Source organism: Callithrix jacchus, chromosome 18, assembly GCF_049354715.1.
Source record: "Callithrix jacchus isolate 240 chromosome 18, calJac240_pri, whole genome shotgun sequence".
NCBI lineage: Eukaryota > Metazoa > Chordata > Mammalia > Primates > Cebidae > Callithrix > Callithrix jacchus.
In genome coordinates this window covers 8,510,209-8,533,777 of record NC_133519.1, presented here as the reverse complement: position 1 = coordinate 8,533,777, position 23,569 = coordinate 8,510,209, and the positions used below count along the sequence as shown (strand labels likewise).

The 23,569-nt window shown below is 43.9% G+C and overlaps 1 protein-coding gene and 1 non-coding gene across 26 annotated transcripts in view; one reads left to right on the top strand and one right to left on the bottom strand.

The window, feature by feature from the left end:
• Positions 1-23,569, bottom strand: part of LOC100894999 (uncharacterized) — a 36,847-nt gene that overhangs the window by 2,837 nt on the left and 10,441 nt on the right. For 3 of the 25 annotated variants that reach the window (XM_078355481.1, XM_078355478.1, XM_078355472.1), the window contains exons 3-17: positions 19,883-19,990; positions 18,896-18,939; positions 14,498-14,567; positions 12,015-12,223; positions 10,728-10,832; positions 9,968-10,174; positions 8,693-8,797; positions 7,927-8,136; positions 6,639-6,740; positions 5,874-6,083; positions 4,593-4,697; positions 3,838-4,044; positions 3,310-3,414; positions 1,368-1,419; positions 420-583 (exon numbers count right to left, since the gene is read on the bottom strand). In XM_078355481.1, coding sequence (XP_078211607.1) covers positions 420-583; positions 1,368-1,419; positions 3,310-3,414; positions 3,838-4,044; positions 4,593-4,697; positions 5,874-6,083; positions 6,639-6,740; positions 7,927-8,136; positions 8,693-8,797; positions 9,968-10,174; positions 10,728-10,832; positions 12,015-12,189 — 1,747 coding nt within the window. In that variant the 5' untranslated portion in view covers positions 12,190-12,223; positions 14,498-14,567; positions 18,896-18,939; positions 19,883-19,990. Of the gene's footprint in view, positions 1-419; positions 584-1,367; positions 1,420-3,106; positions 3,415-3,837; positions 4,045-4,592; positions 4,698-5,873; positions 6,084-6,638; positions 6,741-7,926; positions 8,137-8,692; positions 8,798-9,967; positions 10,175-10,528; positions 10,616-10,727; positions 10,833-12,014; positions 12,224-12,323; positions 12,445-14,497; positions 14,568-16,458; positions 18,940-19,882; positions 19,991-23,569 lie in introns of those variants that run through there. The other 22 variants (XR_013529309.1, XR_013529307.1, XR_013529306.1 and 19 more) reach the window with 15 other exon arrangements.
• Positions 1,846-1,985, top strand: LOC118149401 (U4 spliceosomal RNA). The gene has a single exon (XR_008477859.1). It is a non-coding gene; the product is annotated as a U4 spliceosomal RNA (small nuclear RNA).

Genomic DNA, 23,569 nt, shown 5'->3' with positions numbered 1-23,569 from the left:
AGTTACACCAAGTTTGTACACACAGGGAAGAACCTCACAGACATGCTTGGGGAACAAAACTCATGAGGAACTTGGTAGCTGGCAAGAGACATTTAATTCAGATTGACAGACAACTTGTGGGCATGTGCTGCAGAGCTTGGCGTGAGTGTGCAACACCTGCCTTAAGTTTCAATGTCCTGACAGTCGGTCCAGGGTGTGACGGGCATGGCCTGAGACTAGAGACAGGGCAAAGCTCACTGTCCCACCCCATGCCGGTGCTTCAGACTGGAATCCAGAGTGATTGAAATCTACACTCACATACAGGCTCAGCCCACAGTGATGACAACTCTCAGCCCGGCCAGGGGAGCAGTGCCCAAAGACTAAGGGGTCTATCTGGGACACAAACTGGAGCTTTAGCACCTTCACAATGGAGTACTCACTGTCTATGTCAACAGCCGAGATGACTTGCTGCTCCTCTAATGAGTGCAAGTTGCTCCTCAAAGTCTCATTGAAGGCAGATGGGCCAGGAGGAACTGAGAGAGTCGAATCACCTTCATCCCAGGACTCCTGGGGGGCTTCCTCCTCCACAGACTCCTGCAGATTCCTGATGAGCCAGGCAGGACAGGACGACAGATTAAAACCAACAGAGATTAGACAACGAAGTCCCCCAGCTGATCTGATGGAAGTCACAATGGAGTGGTCACAGAAAGCAAAGGCATTTTTCCTTCAAGAGAAGAAAAAACTATCCTTCTAAATGCAGGGTGAAGGGTGACTACCCTGGGGACACAGCACAAATGAGCAGCAGGTGCTCAGTGCATTTGCCACAGATGAGCCACTGCAGGCCACCCAGACTCCCTGGAAACTACCATCATGAACTGCAACATGAGCACTAACACAGGGATTCAACTACCTCGCGTAAGTTGTGTTGAATTTTACATGCAGGATTCAAGTGAACAGAGCTCCTGAGGCATTTCAGACACCCAGATCTTCTGTACTAAGGGCCTCCCTTTTCCAGTATTTTGATAGCATATGTATATTTTTTAAATTTCTTCTCTTCACAAATCCTAGCAAACATGCTAACAACAAATGGGTAGAAAGCATATCCGCGTCTCTCCCTGGAATTAAACCCATGGGAGAGAACAGGGGAAACCAAAAAATCCCTGTTTGCTGAGTTCACCTGGCTCAGCAGATTGCAGGTCCCTATCTTGGGAGGACTAAGAAATTAAAACGTATACAAGTGCCACACATCACCCACAGCACTGTCAGTGAGGACAATCTGTAGCTGGGTGAATGGAAGGCAGAGTTCTAGTCATCATTTTCTCCTTTTCTGGATCTGCAGTCTCCAGGTGTCACTATGGAACTAACAGCCCACAGCTCCAAAGCATTACCTGGGGGGCACTGGCCCTTTCTCCTCCTCTTCCTCAACATCACCTTGACTTCCTGTAAATAAATTCAGAGAAGCAGGTCACATTAAGCAAATCACACTTCACATATGACCAAATCAGTGTTTAGTCATAGCACAGGCACAAAAATGTTCTCACAGCAAGAATACAAATTCTGACAGGAAGATTCTAGGGAGCCCTAGATGAAGCCTAGTGAGGAGATGAGCCTGCTTTGCAATGCACAGGCCAAAAGCTCCCTGTACGGGTAGGCCATAATGCCATATTCTCTCCCTGAGTCTATGCTAACTTAAACCAAACTTTTTCCCAGAAAATCTCCAAAAATAAGTCAAACTCTTTCCTGGGAGTGTTGCTGCAATCCTGACTTATCTCACCAGGGAGCAAGGTCATTGAATGGTCAGAAGCATCTATACATGAAACGAGATGGATATGTAAATTCTAACACTTGCTGCAAATAGAATCTGTAAGCTTTGCGCAGTGGCAGTATCGTAGCCAATGGGGTTTATCTGAGATGAGATTATCGCTAATTGAAAACGGTCCCAATACCCAGCTGAGATGACATGTAATAGAGTCGGCATTGACAATTTTTGACAGTCTCTAGGGAGAAGGAATAAGAAAAGACAAAACAAAATCAAAAACAAACAAAAAACAATCTCTGGGCTGGGCATGGTGGCTCACACCTGTAATCCCAGCACTCTGAAAGGCCGAGGTGAGCACTTCACGAGCTCAGGAGATCGGGACCATCCTGGCTAATACGGTGAAAGCCTGTCTATACTAAAAATACAAAGAAATTAGCTGGGCGTGGTGGCACGCGCCTACACTCTCAGCTACTCAAGAGGCTGAGGGAGCAGAATTGTCTGAACCCAGGAGGCAGAGTTTGTAGTGACCTGAGATCATGCAACTGAACCCCAGCCTGATGAAGAGAGAGACTCCACCTCCAAAACAAAACAAAACAAAACCTATGATTTGAAAGGACAAAGTAGGTGAAAAATTTAAGGTCCAGAGTTCAAGACTAGCCTGGCCAATATAATGAAACCTCATCTCTACTAAAAATAAAAAGTTCGCTTGGTGTGGTGATGGGCACCTGCGGTCCCAACATCACAAAGCGAGGGGCTTTATCTCATTTGGATAAGCGGTCATAAGAGTTCGCACATTTGAATCCCTCAGACACTGCAAGATGTCTGCCTTTGCAGATGGAGAGAGAAATTTGCCTGACTTTGCAGATGGAGAGACAGTAAGGAAGGAGAGAAATCAAGTGCTCAGTGACAGTTACTAAAGACACTGCTGAAGATACAGCCTGGGAACCTTTTTCTCAATCCAGAGATCTTTCCACTCCAACAACCCCTGTCCTGTCACAGCTTCCTTCCTGTCCTTTACACCTGGAAAGATGCTGCCTCTTGTTCCAAAGACCACCTTTCATCAGATTATGGAAGGAGCAGAGTCCTCTTTAAGCTCCCCACAGCGGGTTCTGTGTATTATTACCGCATTGCCCCCAGGACCCGAGAGCAGAGCTTTGCCTACTGGACCTCAGCAGAAACCTGCACTGAATGGCAGTTCATGAGCCTCAGACATTTAGAGCAACAGACTGGATGCTACTTGTCTGCAGGATCTCATGTGGTACAGAGAGGATTCCTGTCAACATGATTAAGCCTATTGCTGAGAAAAACAGGTGGCTCTGTGCTTGTGTCAGGAATCATAGCTGAGATGTTATGGAGTCTGACACCCACCTTACTGCAGATGTGGAAAAGTGGCTTCATACTTTGGCCTCGCTCGCTCATCCGCTTGTAACAATATGTTAAGATACAAATTTACATTTGCTTAGAAGTATGAAAACAAAGAAATAAATTCTGACAAAGAGAGTGTTCAGTTTTGCAGAGAAAAGACAGGATATCGTTCAGCACTTCCGTGATAGTGAACAAATAGAACTTACCTTCCCTCTTCAGCCGGCAGTCCAGGTAGTAGGCCGCTTGACTCATAAGATGTTTATTTTTGCTGTCTCTGCATTTCTGTTCTTCATCATGATCTTTTTGATCATCTGTAAACAAATTCAGAAGAGCAGGTCACATTCAGCAAATCTCACTTCACACAAGACCAAATCAGTGTCCTGTCATAGCAGAAGAACATAAAATATTCTCAATGGAAGATTGAGATATTATGATGGGAATGTTCTAATGGGCCCGAGATTAAGTTGCCTCAGAAGCAGATGAGCCTGCTTTTCAGATCCACGGGACAAAATCTGTCTCATCTTGTAGAAATCAATCCCATATCCTAAGACTTAAGTCAGTGCAAACAATTAAAACTTTTTTCCCAAAATCTTCAAAACTTGCCCTACTTTCCAGAAGGGTTGCTGCAATACTCATCTATCTCATTATATCATGGTCAAGGAATGGTTAGAGAAATTTATATAGGAGACTGAACCAATGGGTCAGTACTTACTCATCCATACAATAGAACTTACTGTAGGTCTTCAGCCGGCAGTTCAGGGAGTAGTTCGCCTCACTCAGAAGACATCTATTTTTGCTGACTCTGACATTCGGTTTATCTTCCTGCTGGGAGTAGGATTTCTCAATGCCTTCTGGAACGTTCACCTCTGTGTATTTTCTGTAAGGAGGCCGGCCAGATGCCCCCTTGCTGATGTTTGAACAAGATAACAGAGAGCCAGGGACTGGGGAGAAGAAACACAAACACATGGTGGGTTAGAATCTGGTGACATCAAATTAGTTCAATCAGGACTGAGGGATGACACTGACAGCCTTGCCTACTGATTTAAAGATGTTACTTCCCCGAATTACTCTTCTCATCTCCACTCTCCTTAAAGTTAAGTTGTCTTAGCTACTCATTCAAATTGAAGCCAGTACATAAACATTTCTACCTCTTTCTTCTTATAAGTTCTGAAGGATCTTATATGGTATGCAGAAGATTTCTATAAACATGATTTAGCCTCTTGCAGAGAAAAGCAGGTGGTTTGGTGCCTGTGTTAGGAATCAATAGCTGGATGTTAACCCTAGTCTCACACATGTCTTACTACAGATGTGCAAAAGTTGCTACATAGTTTCGCCTCTGTGTTACGTCTTTAACAAAATGTTAAAATACCCATTGCTATTTTCCTAAAAGTATGAGGATGAAATTAACTTTGAAGAGAGTGTATAATTCCTCAGAGAAAAGAAAAAACATTGTTGACCACTTCTGTGATGCTGAACCTATGGAACTTACCTTCCGTCTTATGCTGGCAGCCCAGGTAGTAGGCAACTTGACTCATAAGAAGTTTATTTTTCCTGTCTCTGTATTTCTGTTCTTCATCATGACCTTTTCGATCTTCTGTAAATAAATTCAGAAGAGGTCACATTAAGCAAATCGCACTTCACACAAGACCAAATCTGTGTCCTGTCATAGCACAAGGACGTAAAATATTCTCAGTGTAAGAATGTGATATTCTGACAGGAATGCTCTAACAGGCCCTAGATTAGGTTGCCTCAGTAGTATATGAGCCTGCTTTTCAGATGCATAAGACAAAATCTCCCTCATCTGGTACATCTTAATCATGTATCCTCTGACCTAAGTCAGTGCAAATGATTAAAACTTTTCTCCCAAATCTTCCAAATTTGCCCTTACTGCTTTCCAGAAGCATTGCTGCAATACTGATCCAGCTCCTCATATTTCGTGGTCAATGAATGGTTAGAGAAATTTATATAAAAGACTGGACCGATGGACAAATTCTAACACCTTTCCTTAAAAAAGAATCCATGGAGCCAGCCCGGTGTCTCACACCTGGAATCCCAGCATTTTAGGAGGCCCAGGAATGCAGATCACTTGACCTCAGGAGTTCAAGACCAGCCTGGCTAACATGGTGAAACCCCACCTCTACTAACAATACAAAACTTAGCCATTTTCGGTGGTGCCCACCAGGGATCCCAGCTAACTGAAAGGCTGAGGAACCATTATAAGGGTACTTCCTGCTCTTGCTGGTGCCACCTACACATACCACAGGTTCTATTAGAAGCAGAGCCCCTTCGACCTCTTCACAGGAGGAACTGTGTGCTATCACCACGTTTCCTGCAGGGTCCAAAAGACACAGCTTTGCCTACTAAGCCTCAAAAAACCAGAACCAAATAAAAGTTCAGTAGCCTCAGACATTTTCATCAACAAGCTAGATGCTACTTGTCTGCAGGATCTTATACTGTACAGAGAGGATTCCTGTAAACATGAATTTGGTCTCTTGCTGAGAATAATAACAGGCGGTTCTGTACCTGTGTCAGACATTGATAGCCTGGATTGTGACCCCAGTCCCACACCCATCTTACTGCAGCCGTGGAAAAGTAGCTAAGTACTTCGGTTTCCATCTTCCATCTTTAACAACAATGTTAAAATACCCATTTATATTTTTTACAAGTATGGGAAGGATGAAATAAATTTTGATGAAGAGAACTGTGAGTTTCTCAAAACAACACAGGACATCATTGATCACTTTCGTGGTGGTCAACCTATAAAACTTACTGTCTGTCTTCAGCCGGTAGTTCTGGAAGTAGGCCACCTGGCTCAGAAGAAGTCTGTTTTTGCTGGCTCCGACATTTGGTTTGTTTTCTTCCTGTTGTGAGCAGAATTTCTCAATGCCTTCTGGAAAGTTCACCTCTGGGTGTATTCTGGAAGAAGGCCTGCCAGACGCCACCATGTGGACGTTTGGGGCAGAACACAGAAAGCCAGGGACTAAGGAGAAGAAACCCAAACACATGATGGGTTAGAAACCGGTGAAGTCAAATTGGTTTAATCAGGACTGAGTGATGTCACTGACAGCCCTGCCTATTGGACATGTTGTTTCCCTGCCTTGACTCTTCTCATCTCCACCCTTGATCTCCTTAAGGTTAATGTGTCTTAGCTACTCTGTCACCCTGAAACCAGGACATACACATTTGTACCTTTATCTTGCTGATAAGTTCTTCAGGATCCTAATTATTAGAAAGGATTCCTGTACACATGATTTAGTTTCTTCCTGAGAAACACAGGTGGTTCTGTGCCTGTGTCAGGAATCATTAGCTGTGATATTGACCCTAGTCCCAAACCCACCTTACTGCGGACATGGAAGAGTTGTTATATACCTTGGCCCTGACTTCCAGATTTACCAAAATGTTAAAATAATCATTGCTATTTTCCTAGAAGCATGGGAAGGATAAAATTAATTTTGAAGAAACGAGTGCATCATGTGTAAGAGACAAAACAGGACATTGTATAGCACTTCCGTTATGGTGAAACTATAGAACTTACCTTCCGTCTTCAGCCAAGAGCCCAGGCAGAAGGCCGCTTGACTTGTAAAATGCTTATTTTTGCTATCTCTGTATTTCCGTTTTTCATAATAACCTTGATCACCTGTAAAAAAAATTCAGAAGAGCAGGTCACATTCAGCAATTCTCACTTTAAACTAGAACAAATCAGTGTCCTGTCATAGCAAAAGAACGTAAAATAGTCTCAATGGAAGAATGCGATACTATGATGAGAATGTTCTAACGGGGCCCTAGATTCAGTTGCCTCAGAAGCAGATGAGCCTGCTTTTCAGATCCATGGGACAAAATCTGTCTCATCTTGTAGATCTCGATCCCATATCCTCTGACTTAAGCCAGTGCAAACGATTAAAACTTTTACCCCAAAATCTTCAAAACTTCCCCTGACTGCTTTCCTGAAGGGTTGCTGCAATACTGATCTAGCTCATCCTGTATCATGGCCAACGAAGGGTTAGAGAAACGTATACAGCAGACTGGACCGACGGATGTATTTTAACAACCTCTACTTCAAAAAAGAATCTGTGGGGCCGGCATGGTGGCTCATGCCTGGAATCCCAGCACTTTAGGAGGTCTGGGAGGGCAGATCCCTTGACCTCAGGAGTTCGAGATCAGCCTGGACAACACGGAGAAACCCCGCCTCTACATCGGACACAAACAGCAGCCAGGCGCGGTGGTGCCCACCGGGGATCCCAGCTAATTGGGAGGCTGAGGCACCGGTACCAGGGTACTTCCTGCTCTTGATGGGGCCACTTACACATACCACAGGTTCTATCAGGAGCAGGATCCCCTTTCAGTTCCTCACAGGAGGTACCTCTCTGCTATCGCTGTGTTTCCCCCAGGGTCCCCAACACACACAGCTTTGCCTGCTGGGCCTCAGCCGAAACTGGAACCAAATGCAAGTTCAGCAGCCTCAGACATTTGGACCAACAGACTAGATGCTACTTCTCTGCAGGATCTTGTACTGTACAGAGAGGATTCCTATCAACATGGATTCAGCCTCTTGCTGAGAAAAACAGGTGGTTCCGCGCCTGCGTCAGAAATCCATAGCTGGGATTGTAACCCCAGTCCCACACCCACCTTACTGCAGACGTGGAAAAGTTGCTAAACACTTTGGCCTCTGTCTTCCATCTTTAACCAAATGGTAAAACACCCATTTCTATTTTCTAGGAGTATGGGAAAGACGAGATTAACTCTGAGGAAGAGAGCGGTCAGTTTCTTGAGACGAGGCAGGACATCGTTCATCACTTTCATGGAGGTAAACCTATGGAACTCACCGTATGCCCTCAGCCGGTAGTTCAGGGAGTAGTTCACCTCACTCAGAAGACATCTATTTCGGCGGACTCCAACATCCGGTTTGTTATCTTCCCGCTGGGAGCAGGATTTCACAATGGCTTCTGGAACATTCACCTCTGGGTCTTTTCTGGAAGGAAGCTTACCGGAATCCACCTTGCTGATGTTTGGGTAACAATACAGAAAGCCAGGGACTGGAAGGAAGAAACCCAACACATGGTGGGTTAGAAACTGGTGACATCAAATTGGTTTAATCAGGACTGAGATGTCACTGACAGCCTTGCCTATTGATTTCAAGATGTTATTTCCCCAAATTAGTCTTCTCATCTGTGCTCTCGATCACCTTAGAGTCAACTTGTCTTAGCTACTCATTTACCTTGAAGCCAGGACATAAACATTTCTACCTTGATCCTGTTTTTCAGTTCTAAAGGATCTTATATGGTATGGATAAGATTCCTGTAAACATGATTTAGCCTCCTGCAGAGAAAAGCAGGTGTTTTGGTTCCTGTGTTGGAAATCAGTATCTGGGATGTTCACCCAATCTCACACCTGTCTTATTGCAGATGTGGAAAGTTGCTAAATAATTTTGCCTGTGTGTTACGTCTTTAAGAAAATGTTAACATACCAATTGCTACCTTCCTAGAAGTCTGTGAGTGATAAAATTAAACTGAAGAAGAGAGTAGAGCAGTTGTCAGAGACAAGACAGAACACTGTCCAGGACTTCCGTAATGGTGAACCTACAGAACTCACCTTTCATCCTCAGCCGGCAGGCCAGGTAGTAGGCCACTTGACTCATAACAAGTTTATTTTTGCTGTCTCTGTATTTTTGTTCTTCATCATGATCTTCTCGATCATCTGTAAACAAATTAAAAAGAGCAGGTCACATTAAGGAAATCGCACTTCACACAAGACCAAATCAGAGTCCTGTCATAGCACAAGGACGTAAAATATTCTCAGTGTAAGGATGTGATATTCTGACAGGAACGTTCTAACAGGCCCGTGGTTAGGTTGCCTCAGTAGTATATGAGCCTGCTTTTCAGATCCATGGGACAAAAATCTCCCTCATCTGGTAGATCTTAATCATGTATCCTCTTACCTAAATCAGTGCAAATAATTAAACCTTTCTTCCCCAAATCTTCAAAAATTGCCCTGCTTTCCAGAAGCATTGCTGCAATACCGAGTTATCTCATCAGATATCATGGTCAATGAATGGTTAGAGAAATTTATATAGGAGACTGGACTGATGGATGAATCCTAACAACCTTTACTTAAAGAATCCATGGAGGCAGCCCAGTGTCTCACACCTGGAATTCCAGCACTTTAGCAGGCCCAGGGAGGCAGATCACATGACTTCAGGGGTTGAAGACCAGCCTGGCCAACATGGTGAAACCCCGCCTCTACTAACAATACAAAAATTACCATTTGCGGTGGTGCCCACCAGGGATCCCAGCTAATTGGAAGGCTGAGGCACCAGTACCAGGGTACTCCCTGCTCTTGATGGTGCCACATACACATACCACAGATGTTATTGGAGCGGATTCCCCTTCTAGCTCTCCACAGGAGGTATTGCGTGCTATCACCACATTTCCCCCAGTGTCCCCAGAACAGAGCTTTGCCTACTGGGCCTCAGAAAACCAGAAGCAAATGGAAGTGCAGTAGCCTTAGACATTTTGACCAACAGACTAGATGCTACTTGTCGGCAGGATCTTTTACTGTACAGAGAGAATTCCTGTAAACATGGATTTGGTCTCTTGCTGAGAAAAACAGGTTGTTCTGTGCCTGCCTCAGAAATTGATAGCTGGGATTGTGACCCCAGTTGTACACCCACCTTACTGCAGACGTGGAAAAGTTGCTAACTACTTTGGCTTCTGTCTTCCATCTTTAACAAAATGTTAAAATACCCATTGCTAATTTCTACAGGTATGGGAAGAATGAAATTAATTTTGATGAAGAGAACTGTTAGTTTCTCAAAACAACACAGGACATCGTTGATCACTTTCGAGGTGGACAACCTACAGAACCTACTGTCTGTCTTCATCCGGTAGTTCTGGAAGTAGGCCACCTGGCTCAGAAGTCTGTTTTTGCTGGCTCCGACATTCGGTTTGTTTTCTTCCTGTTGTGAGCCGGATTTCTCAATGCCTTCTGGAACGTTCACCTCTTGGTTTATTCTAAAAGGAGGCCTGCCAGATGCCACCATGTTGACTTTTTGGGCACAACACAGAAAGCCAGGGACTGGGGAGAAGAAACCCAGACACATAATGGGTTACAAACTGGTGACGATAAGTTGGTTTAATCAGGACTGAGGGATGTCACTGACAGCCTTGCCTATTGCACATGATGTTTCCCTGCTTTTACTCTTCTTATCTCCACTCTTGATCTCCTTAGAGTCAACTTGTCTTAGCTACTCAGTCACCCTGAAACCAGGATATAAACGCTTCTACCTTTATCTTGCTTATAAGTTCTGAAGGATCCTATGTCTTAGAGAGAATTCCTGACGTGATTTCGTCTCTTCCTGAGAAAAACAGGTGGTTCTGTGCCTGTGTCAGGAATCGTTAGCTGCGTTATTAACCCTAGTCCGACACCCACCTTACTGCAGATGTGGCAGCGTTGCTAAATGCCTTGGCCTCTGACTTCCATCTTTACCATAATGTTAAAATACCCACTGCTATTTTCCTAGAAGTATGAAAAGGATTAAATTAACTTTGAAGACGAGAGTGTGTAATTTCTCAGAGATAAGACAAGACATTGTTCAGCACTTCCGTGATGGTGAACCCATAGAGCTTACCTTCCGTCTTATGCCGGCAGCCCAGGTAGTAGGCCACTTGACTCAAAAAAAGTTTATTTTTGCGGTCTCTGTATTTCTGTTCTTCATCGTCATCTTTTCGATCTTCTATAAACAAATTCAGAAAAGCAGGTCATATTAAGCAAATCACACTTCACACAAGACCAAATCAGTGTCCAGTCATAGCACAAGGACTTAAAATACTCTCAGTGTAAGAATGTGTTATTCTGACAGTAATGTTCTAATGGGCACTAGACTAAGTTGCCCTAGAAGTGGATAAGCCTGCTTTTCAAATCCATGGGACAAAATTTCCCTCATCTGGTAGATCTTAATCACTTATCCTCCGACCTAAGCCAGTGCAAAAATTAAAACGTTTCACCCAAAATCTTCCAAAAATTGCCCTAAATACTTTCCAGAAGCATTGCTGCAATACTAATTTATCTCATCATATATTATGGTCAATTAATGGATAGAGAAATTTATATAGGAGACTCGACCAACTGATGAATTCTAACAACCTTTCCTGAAAAAAGAATCTGTGGAACCATCATGGTGGCTCGTGCCAGGAATCCGAGCAATTTAGGAGGCACAGCAGGGCAGATCCCTTAATCTCAGGAGTTCAAGAACAGCCTGGCCAACATCATGAAACCCCACCTCTACTAAAAATACAATAGTAAGCCAGGTGTGCTGGTGCCCACCGGAAATTCCAGGTGATTGGGAGGTTGAGGCACCAGTACCAGGGTACTCCCTGCTCTTGATGATGCCACTTACACATACCACAGGTTCTATTAGCAGCAGCGTCCCCTTAAACTCCTCACAATGGGTACTGTCTGCTATCACTGTGTTTCCCCCAGTGTCCCCAGAACACACCTTTGCCTCCTGGGCCTCAGCAGTCTCCGGAACCTAATGGAAGTTCAGTAGCCTCAGACATTTAGACCAACAGACTGGATGCTACTTGTCTGCAGAATCTTATACGGTACAGAGAGGATTCCCGTAAACAGGATTTAGCCTTTTGCTGAGAAAAACAGGTGGTTCTGTGCCTGGGTCAGAAATCAAGAGCTGGGTTTGTATGTAACCCCAGTCCCTCACCCACTTTACTGCAGACGTGGAAGAGTTGATAAATACTTTGGCCTCTGTCTTCCATCTTTAACTCAATGTTAAAATACCCATTGCTATTTTCTACAAGTATGGGAACCATGAAATTAATTTTGATGAAGAGAACCGTTAGTTTCTAGAGACAAGACAGGACGTCACTCAACAGTTTCATGGTGGTGAACCTATACAACTTACTGTCTGTCTTCAGCCGGTAGTTCTGGAAGTAGGCCACCTGGCTCAGAAGAAGTCTATTTTTGCTGTCTCTGAAACTCGGTTTGGTCTCTTCCTGCTGGGTGTAGGAATTCTCGACGATATCAGGAAAGTTCACCTCTGTGGTTTGCCTGGAACACGCCCTGCCAGGTGCCGCCATGGTGACATTTGGGGCACCCAGGCACAGCCAGGGACTAGGGAGAAGAAACCCAAACACAGGATGGGTTAAAAACTGGAAATCAAATAGGTTTAATCAGGACTGAGGAATTTCAATAACTCAAATTCCTAACTTACTGTTCAGAAAAACGATCCCTCCTCACACAATTTTAGGGTCCTTAACTGCCAAAACAATGTAGGAAACGCTTGAGCTCAGAGCTGAAGGTGCTGCCTCTAGCCCAGACTCTCACAAGAGTGTGGGAGACAGGGCCAGTTTCCCAGGTAACGGTCTGCTGTTGCAATAATAGAATTATAAGCTGGGCGTGTCATGGAATCTTCATTCCAACTGCCCAGGGTTTGCTAAAACACAGGCCTCCTGGTCTCACCTGAGAGCTCACAACCAATGGTGAACCGTTCCTCTATCAGTCACTCTCAGTATTTGTGTACCCTTGTGACGATGCCACAGTCCCATCTCATTCCCAATATATCTAACTAAGCATGCGCCTCATTTTTTCATCTCTTCTGTGTATAAAATCATCAAGGCAGAAAGTTTCCCAACATGTGATATTGTCTTAATGCTAGTCATGAAGTCAGTCATCCCTCCTTCTCCTATGTTAAAACAGAATTGGAGGCTTTTCCACAAGTTTAACATATCATCCTATTACACTGCCATGAAATCCTCTGATTTTCTGCAGTTTTTTCTGTATCCACTAGAGACTGAATGAGGAATTCATTTTTTTAATGAATTAAAATGCTTTATTTCCTGGCTCAGTATTCCTCTTGCTGCATCCCATGGTTATGCTGATTTATATTTTCTTATATCAGATTATCACTACACTGATATTTGGGGCAGAAGAGACTTTTCATTACACTTAAAACCAGTTTGATGTCCCTATATCCAAACCTTCCTCTGTGTGGGATGATTGGTTTTCTAATGTGACTGAACACTGCATCTCATTCTTGTCACTTATAAATGGCAATTTAGTCGCAGAAGAGCTCTTTTCAAGGTGTCAAGTCATCAAAATCATTTCTATGGAGATCTCCTGAAAGCGTATGTGACCATCTATCTTGGGAAGTCTGGTAAACCTGGTATGATTTTGTTGTTTTCATTTCATGTTTTCCATATAGTGAAAATAACAGGGCCATGAGCGGTCCTTATGGAATACTGTTTGACACATATTGTTCTGAGTTGGTCTAATGCCATTGATGTGTGGTTGCATCCCACTAACCAAACCCGGTAAGAGCAAGGTGATGGTCAGGGGTGGTTGGTGGTCCTCTGTGTTGCTGTGCAGTAGAAGGGGAATTGGAGATGACAGGACCGAGTAGGAAGAGTGATCCCTGAGCCTCCTCCTCACTTTCTCAGCTTTCATCGCCACCCAGGTTTTGGGAGCCTGGGACTTGGGAGACTGTTCTGTAGCCCAGGTCTCCTATGTTTGGCTGCTTCCTGGGCTTGCTGAGTCAAGGGTGCAATGGGTGTGACCCTGGCTGCCCAGCATTCATGTGGAAGTGAAGCAAGGAGGACTGGATCGATCCCATTGGAAAGCGTGCCTCTCTACAGCCCCCATCATCCTCCAGCAAGACTGTGAGCACACCGCTTAGAGACACATCAAAGGCTTTATGTATATACACGTTCTGGTGTCTGGGAGGCCTGACATTCTCTGGCAGAAGCAAAATCTGTCAGGTTTCTTCACTATCAAAATAATGAAACTGCAGGTTCACAAAGTTATGTGGCTTACTTCAGGTCACACAGGGATGAGTTCTGAGCAGTGCCAATAAAAGCAATCACAACAATTATTCTATAATTATTCATAGGATCCATGTCATTCAGCAAATATTCATATAATTATTCACTAATTATTTGTTGACCAATCTCTACCAGGCATTTTGCTCAAAACTGTGCACATATTTGGACAGTATATCTTCATCAGAATCCTCAAGGTAACGCTGTTATCCTAAGAATCAGGTGAGAAACCTGAACAGGAGGGCTAGCAAATCATGAATTTGGCCATATTTCCATTTTCTGGTTTCTGTGATGCTGGACAAATGACCAGAATGAGTCACCAAAGAGTATTCATCCCTGTATCATTTTCCAGGACACAGATGTGTCCTCCAAGTATATTGGGACCAAAATTCACAAGTGTCTGCAACCTTGCTTTAACAGCATGGAAAATAACCTCTGTTTTTCATGGAATTAGACCTGGAAGGTCCCTGGACCTTTGGAATATACAAGAGAAGGTCTGTATATCTTTGTCTGTCTCCATCAATGCCGCTCATTGTCTCCCAGTATGACCTGGCCACGCCCCTGCACTTACCCTCATCCTGCCCAACCATCTCCATGCACCGTCCAATTCCATCAGTGATTCAGGCTCCTCCCAAGGCTCCCTGAAATAGGTACAGGTCTCAGGACATCACACACATTCCAGGCACAAAAGCAGCCCATACTGTAAAGCAAGCAGCTGTGTTCCTGCTTCCCTGAAGTTGGCAGTGATGTCCTAGGACAGGAAGAAACACTTTCCCTTGTTAGGGGGTCTCTTCTTCATGTCTCAGGGCCTCTGGTCTACTGAACACAACTGTCCTGAATGTGAATGAACTTGCTAAATTCCTGGTTTCTTGCTAGGTGGCTAGAATAGATTTATAAGACTTTCTTACTTCCCCATGTTTGCTGAAATCTGAATTCTTACCAGAATGATTCCTTTTCTTGTAAGAAGTAGTTTAGGGAAGATTGGCCCCATTGCTATGCAAAGAGAGGTAAAGTGAATTTCTACTCAAAGGACACTTAAATTTGAAACTAGGTCTTCCACTGTTTCAAAGCTGACCTGTAGGTCCAACTGTCACATATTTGGACATATCTCTTCATCAGAATCCTCAGGCATGTATCCTCAAGGGCTTGTGTGTCTGCTGTACTCAGCATAAAGTTACTTCTCATTATGTTAAGTTATAATTAACTTACCACAATATAATTCATTATCAAGATAAAGTTATTTACCATTGTGGCAAGGACAATTTTAGAGGAGTTATTAAATTTACTTTATTTCCTCAGCTGGAAACAGTCTATAGCTACTGTTATCATCAGTGTCCTCTGAATACCTTGGCTGTGTTAACTGCTTTGACTCAACATGGAGCTGAGGTGTTGGTGTACTGTATGTCGAGATGCTGAAATATGGCAGAAGTCCAGGGTCGCTGGACCAGGACATCCACTGAGGTCATCTCATGTGGCATGGGCCACTGCTTCCACCATCACTACACTTCTCATGAATCACCAGTCGCTGGACTGAGAACTCTGTGAAACCTGGGATCCTATTTTACTTACCTCTATGGTCATGATCCTTAGCTAAGGGCCCAGCGCAGAGGGGCCTCTCAGCAGTGTTCATCCATGACTAAATAAAATAAATTACAAACCTCCAACCCTTTCACCTACATTTCTGTCCCCAATGTCTTGTAAGGAATGCTCTTTCTCAGAATGCTGTAAATCCCCTTCCCTAGACGGGTGCCTGCCCTACACCATCCCTGCCGCAGGATCCTCTCCTGTGGAAGTTTCAAGGAAGACTAGTCTGTCCTGAAAATGTTCTCTTCTGCCTCCCCGTCATTAGGAGTAATGTCCTTTGACATACACTCCTGTACTCTGGGCTGCCACAACACCTCTGTTGGGTAGAACTACTGTATCTTGTTGAAATGATCTGTTTGTGTTCTTCCACTCACTGGCTTGAGTTTCTTCAGAGAGACATTAAATACCTGAATCCCAAGTGCTTAGAACAGTATAAAGGAAATTAAATACTCAATTTATGAGAAACTTCCCTCAACTGAACGTGCAGAGGAATATTAGTATCACTGCTTCATATACAAGCAAGGGACACTTACACTGGCACCTGGCCTAGGGCAGAGCTGTTTGATGTAAGAATGGACATCTCCAACCCGTCTCCACCCATGGTTATTCCCTCTAACTCACACTGACCTGAAGAGCATCCACTGCTACAGCAGCACCGATCCTGACGCTCCTGGGTCTGGGGAGTGTTCATCCATGACTGAATAAAACTGATTACAAACCTCTGAACCTTTCTTGGAGTTCAAGCTGCCCCTCATTATAAACCAGCTCTGATCTAACCTGTGGCTCTCCCTGGCCAGAGGCAGGAGATTCCTGTTGAGTTTCTCTCAGTCCCCACTGCTCAGCTCACGCTGCTCCTTGAGGGTTTAAATGATCATAGGCATTGCCCATTTCCCCTCAGGCTTCTGTCCTGCTTTGTCCTTATTCTCCCCTTCTTTGGTTTTCACTTACCAATGGTTTCTCCTTTGTGGATTATTCTCATCCCCTAAACCTGCTTTCTTTCTTCCACCTGTTCCCGCAGCTCTGGGATTCCAGCCTGTAGACTCAGCTCAGGCTCCGGCAGGAGACACACAGAGTCAGTTCTCAGCTGAAGGTCCCAGGCAATACTGAAAAGCATCTCAATTCCTCAGAAGCTCAGAGAAAACAGAGCAGGAAGGGACCTCAGAGAGGTACAATAAGCCTCTACCTTACTGATGAGGAAACACTGAAGCCCAGAAACACTGAGACTCTCCCAGGCTCCCTCCCTCACCACTTGGTGGCAGCAGATCCATCACACAAGTCTTGGCCTCAGCCGCCCTGTGCAGAGCAGGTAACTCACCCTCCAGCTTGATTCTGCCATTCAGAAAACTTTAGATGAAAAATAGGAATTTCCATTGTGAAAACAAAAATGGGAAAAGCCCCTTTCCTTGGACAAACCCTCTATCACAGTTCTACAGTCCTGGCCTTTATACTTGGTCAGTTGTCATTCACTGGCTGCTAGATTGGGGCAGGGAGCACATAGGATTAAATAGTGTTTCACACAACCCTGCTTTCCCGGCCTGGGCTCTCAGCTCCTCCATTCTTCTTCAGAAACTTCCTTCTGCTGTAACTGCTGGAGAGTCCAGAGATTGGTTCTGGGACTCCATAGTCTTAGGTTTTCTCCTAAGCCAGCCAGAGCAGCTGAAAGCAATCATGACTGCTAGAGGTCAGGTCAGTGAAGAGGAACACGGGCTCACAAGGACAGCCCCTCGTGGAGATGGTCAGGACCGTGACACAGGCAATGTCTGACCAATTCTGCTGGGGATGACACAAGGATTAAGTGGAGGATGCTGCCACAAGGAGAAAGGGGAAGAACCAAAAGAGCAGGGGAGATGGAAAATAAAATGTCTTCCATAATGATAGGAAAAAATGCAGAGCCCGGAGGCAAAGCCCCCTGTCACAGAGGGTTAGTTCCAGGCTGTGGAGCCTAATGAAGAATTTCTGGCTGGACTTTGCTCAGCTCCAGGTCAAAATGGTTTTGGATCAGTGACTTTGTTCCCTCCACTTTCCCTCTTTTTGAACAAGAATCACTAGCAGAGTTATTCTGTGACTGTCCCACCATTGCACACTGAGGACAGATAAGCTGTTTGTTCAGTTTCACGGGTCAACAGGGGTAAGGGAATTATATCAAGGATCTGTACTTGGGCTGGGCATGGTAGCTCATGTCTGAAATCCTAGCACCTTGAGAGGCTGAGGGGGACAGCCCCTGAGGTCAGGAGTTTCAGATTAGCCTGGCCAACAGGGCAAAAACTCATCTCTAGTAATAATACAAAAAAATTAGCTAAATGCAGTGGTGCATGACTGTATTCCCAGCTACTCGAGAGGCTGAGTCAGGAGAATCACTTGAACCCAAAAGGCAGAAGTTGCAGTAAGCCAAGATCGCACCACTGCACTCCAGCATGGGTGACAGACCAAGACTCACTCTCGAATAAAAGGAATCTGTACTTAATGGACACCCTCAGAAGCCTCATTCACACTTGGTGTAGATGATTTAAATGAGATTTTAAACTTTTGATCAGATTAAAGCTACATGACATTTTTCACTTTGCACTAATGCATAATGACATGAAACTTGGACACCTTAGGTGAGAGGGTAAATGTATTTTGCATCTGTGAGGAACGTGAATGTCTGGGGACCAGAAGTTGAACTGCGATAGGTGGAATTTCTAAAATGGTCTCCAAACATCCTCTACCCGTATCTCTGGAATCTGTTAAGCTGAGACATTCCTGTGATTACATTGTTAAATGGCAGTCATATGACTTTAAAGAGTGATACGGTTTGGTCCTGTGTCCCCACCCAAATCCCATGTTGAATTATAATCCCGAGTGTTAGAGTGGGGCCTGGCAGGAGGTTACTGGATTGTGGGGATGGTTTCTAAGGGCTTAGCACCATCGCCCAGGTGCTGTCACGTGATAGTTTCCATGAGATCTGGCTCTTTAAAACTATGTAGCACTTCCCCTTTCTCTCTCTCTGTCTCTCTCTCTCTCTCTCTCTCTCTCTCTCCTGCCAGCCCACAGAACCATGGCCTAATTAAATCTCTTCTTTATAAATCTCAGCCTCAGGTCATTATAGCATTGCAAGAACAGACTAATACCAAGCCTGAGCTTTCCTGAGTGGACCGGATCTAATCACACCCCTCCCTAAGAGTCACAGATTTCTCTAGTGGGTAGGAGAAGACAAAGTCAGAGAGACGATGGGAGCTGGAGAAGAATTCCATGAGCTGCTGTTGGTTGGAAGATAAGGAAAGCGAGAAAGAATGCAGGTGGCCTCTGGAGTCAGAGTGTCTTCAGGCTGAGAGCCAGGAGGAGGACTGCAAAAGGATGTCAGTCCTCTGTCAGGGTCCGGCACGTCTGCCGGGGGACTACTGACCTGCGGGAGTCCCCGAGACCGCCAACGTAGATGTCTCGTTCAACCTGAGAGAGAGAGTGCGTGGAAAAGAAAGAATATAGAAAAGTAGAGTCTGGAGGGCTGCGTGAAGATTATGGCCAAAACGCAGCAAATTTATTCTTGTGGGTTACAGCTTTTATACCTTTTTTCTTGTTTACATTTACCTTATCTCAGCAGAAAGAAAGAAAGGGGTAGACAGAAAGGAAACAGAAACTCCACAAAAAATAGTTATCAGGGGCTTGTGATATCCACACAGAAGGCAGTTTAAGGGGGCTAGTGGTAGTAGTTTACATTTCAAAGATTTTACATTTCAAAGATACAATGGCACCCTTAAGGTGGCTGGTTAAACCTGTTTTTCACCAGGAGCTAAAACAAAGGCTTGGCTCCAGGGAAAATATGGGCAGAGGTCTCTGCTCCTCTTAGGCATCTCAATTGCAACAAGTTTATTGCTTACACAGAGACTGAAGGGGGACATGGAAGCAGACAGCACAATGTCCTCATAAACTGCAGGCCTTTGCTTTGCATCCTGTTGTTGCTTTTAGTGACCCAGCTCGCGGCCCTTTGTCTCACTCGACAGCCCTCGAGGTGGGGAAATGCAGTACAGGTCCAGCAGCCAAACTGGGGCGAGTCAACTAGCTGTCTCGAGTCCTTGGCGCGAACACCACAGTCCTCCACCCACAAGAGGATTCTGCCAATACATCTGTAGTGATAGCCTGAGCTCTAGATGAAAAACACAGGCAGCACATAACTGGATTTCAGCCTCCGAAGACCCCGATCAGAGAACCCAGTCATTCCTGATTTCTGTGGTTTCAAACCACTAACTTGTTATAATGTGTTAATAGGTAGCAAGAGAAAACTAGTTACAGCTGCCTAACTGTACTCTTTTTATATTTTCACATACATGTATGCGAATCCCTATAGGCACAAAAAAGAAAAAAGCAAAGAACTACAGTAAAATGTGATGCTTACCTTTATGGGAGCACTGCAAGGGCTGTTCCAGAGCCCTTGCAACTTGAAGATAACGTAGGGCATTTCAGGCAGGTGAGAAGTGTCTCTTCAATGTTACCAACCCAATCTCTGAAAGAGAAAAGATGGTAAAATACTTAACTCCCAGCCAGGTGTGGTGGCTCACACATGTAATCCCAGCACTTTAGGATGCTAAGGTGGTTGGATCACCTGAGATTGGGAGCTCAAGACCAGCCTGACCAACATGGAAAAACTCTGTCTCTACTAAAAATACAAAATTAGGTGGGCATGGTGGTGCATGCCTGTAATCCCAGCAACTCAAAAGGCAGAGGCACAAGAATCACTTGAACTCTAGAGGTAGAAGTTGCAGTGAGCTGAGATTGCACATAGCACTCCAGCATGGTGGCTCATGCCTGCAATTTCAAAACTTTGGGAGGCCAAGGCAGGCAGATCACCTGAGGTTGTGAGTTCAAGACCAGCCTGACCAACATGGAGAAACCCCATCTCTACTAAAAATACAAAATTAGCTTGGTGTGGTGGTGCATGCCTGTAATCCAAGCTACTCAGGAGGCTGAGGCAGGAGAATTGCTTGAACCCAGGAGGCAGAGGTTGCAGTGAGCCGAGTTCGTGCCATTGCACTCCAGCCTGAGCAACAAGAGCAAAACACCTCAAAAAAAAAACAAAACAAAAACTTAACTCGGCATAACATTATCTGGAAATTCGTCATCTACATTTCTAATAGAAGATTTTCTTTTAGGTCTTTCACTCATGCTCACCAGACAAGGTTTAATAGCAACTGTCTGATACCAGACAAGATTAGCCAATTCCAGGAGAGCAATAAGCAGGACTAGCACTAAGTTCCCCTAAAGGAAGTCCTTAGAATAAAAATCTCCTCTAGTTGCTACAAGAGTAAGACAATGATCCATTATATAAAATTCCAATCTAATAAAAGCTTAAATGTAATGCTGTTTTCCAAATTTTTATTTTGTTCAGGCTCCATCGTGGTGACCAGGGATTGGAAAATGAAAAGAGTCTCTGTGGAATCTGGGGAGGGAAGAAATGTATTCTAAGAGGGAACTGAGGTGATGCCTGCAAAATTCTACATGTCCACTTAAATTACTCAATTCTACATTTGCAATTAGTGACTTTTATTACAAGTAACTTGTTAAATGAAATTCCTGGTTTCTACTCCAACTTGTAAGGAAGTAGGTGGTCACCTCTCATCCTCACAACAAGAAGAAATCTGAGCAAACCAAAAATTATCAATCCTTATTAGAGGGACTAACGGAGAGGTCACAGGGCAAATTGCCATGCTGAAAACCAGACAGACAGGCAAATACAGGGAACAGAAGCTGCTGAAGCCAGCAACTGGGAGGAGCATTTAAATGGTACTCACAGATTACTAGAAGCTGATGTGGCCTGGCTTGAGCATTCAAAACTCCTTGGGGACCAGACTTAGTGGGGATCTCACACTTTTCTAAGTTTTACCACCAGGAGCCCAACCAGGTTCTCATAGTAAAGATCAAAAAAATCCCCAGAGAACTGACACTGCCGACTTCAGTACTAATTATAAAGCTACAGTAACCAAAGAGTGTGGAAACTGGTGAAGAAAGAAAACACAAACAGGTCACTAGGAAACAATACAGAGTTCAGGAATAGACCTACACAAACACTCAACTGATCTTTGAGGAAGGCACAAAGGCAGTTTAACAGGGAAAGGATAGACTTTTCAACAAATGACGCTAGAATGACTAGACATCCACATGTGAAAAATAAATAAATCTAGGCACAGATTTTACACCTTCCACAAAACGGATCTTACACCTGAATGTGAGGTGCAAAACTCTAAGACTCCTGGATGACCACATAGGGGAAAATCTGGGCGACTTTGGGTCTGGTGATGACTTCTCAGATACGATGCCAAAAGCACAATCCAGGAAAGAAAAAATTGATAAGTTGAACTTCATAAAAATTAAAAAACTTCTGCTCTGTGAAAGACACTGTTAAGAAAATGAATAAGCAAGTGGACTTATTCCACTGCTGGGAAAAAAATTGGCAAAATACAGATCTGATGAAAGGCTGGTGTCCAAATATATAAAGGACTCTTAAAACTCAATAATAAAAAAGCAAAAAACCCAATTTAGAAATGGGCAAAAGATCTGGATACTTCACCAGAAAAGACACATGGATGGAAAATAAGCATATAAAAAAGATGCTCGAAATCATGTGACACTAGGAAATTGCGTATTAAACCAATGAGATGCCACTACACTATAATATACACCTAATAGGAAGGCTCAAATCCAAACAAGTGACAATACCATAGGCTGGCAAAGATGCAGAGCAACGGGGACTCTCAGTCACTGCTAGTGGAAATGCAAAATGCTAGTCACTTTGGAAAACTGTTTGGCACGTTATTTTTTTCTTAAAAGAAAAAAAAAGCTAAACACAGCCTTACCATATAATCCCGAAAATAGCAGTTTTCGATACTTACCAAAGTAATGTAAAAACATGTTCACTCAAAAGCTTGCATCCAAGTATTTACAACAGTTTTACTCATACTTATTAAAAACTGAAAGTAACCAAAACATCCTTCACTAAGTGAATGGCTAAACGAACCGTGGTATAGCTGTACAAGAGAATGTGATTCAGTGATAAATGCAATGAGCTATCAGGCCATGAGAAGACATGGAGGAACTTTAAATACATAATGCTAGGAAGAAACTAGTCTAAAGACTCTACACACTATGATTCCAACACTAGGACATTCCAGGAAAGTCAAAATGGTAGAGACAGTGAAATGATCAGTGACTGCCAAGCGTGAAGGAGGGTGAATTGGCTGAACACAAGGAGGTTCTCAGCAGTGAAACTCTTCTGTGTGATACTGTACTGGGGATTCTGGACATGGTAACTGTCAAGCCCCATAGAACTGTAAAACTCAAAGAATGAACCCTAATGTAAACTATGGAGTTTAGTTAATTATAATGTATCAATATTGATTAATCAGTTGTAAACATGTATCACACTAAGGCACGATACTAATGATAGAGGAAATTGTGTGCTAGGGGACCAGAGAGAATAGGGAAATTCCCTGTACTATCAGCTCAATTTATCTGTAAACCTAGAATTATTCTAAAAAAAAAAAGTCCATTACATTTTATTAAAGTTAGGATGCAAAAGCCCCAAATCAAAATTGTGGCGGCATCCTGTTACTGTGTGGGTAATACTGGGCGTTGAGGTGAACCAAGCTGGAGTCAGAACAGTTGGAGACATCAACGCCCGTGCCTTCAACCACTGGCTCTGTGGGTGTCCCTGGAATCCAGAGAGCAGATTAGTTAGCCTGAGATAGACGCAGTGCTCCAGATAGTGCAGGCTTCTGGTAAGGACAGAGAGATATCATCTTAGGGCAGTGATATGGCTGATATATATGTTATTTTGAACATGGGTGAATCTTGAAGTCTAAAAAGTATTTAACTTAGAAGACAGATATCTCTGCTCATTATGTTAAGAATAAATTTAGAATCACTGGTAAACTTACATCTTTATTTCCCTAGCTGGCCAGGACCTCATCAGTAGCTACTGATGTCACTAGTGTCCTCTGATCACCTTGGCAGTGTTAACTGTTTTGACCCAACAGGAAACTGAGATGTTGCTTGTACCTAAGTTGCTGACACCTGGCAGAAGTCCAGG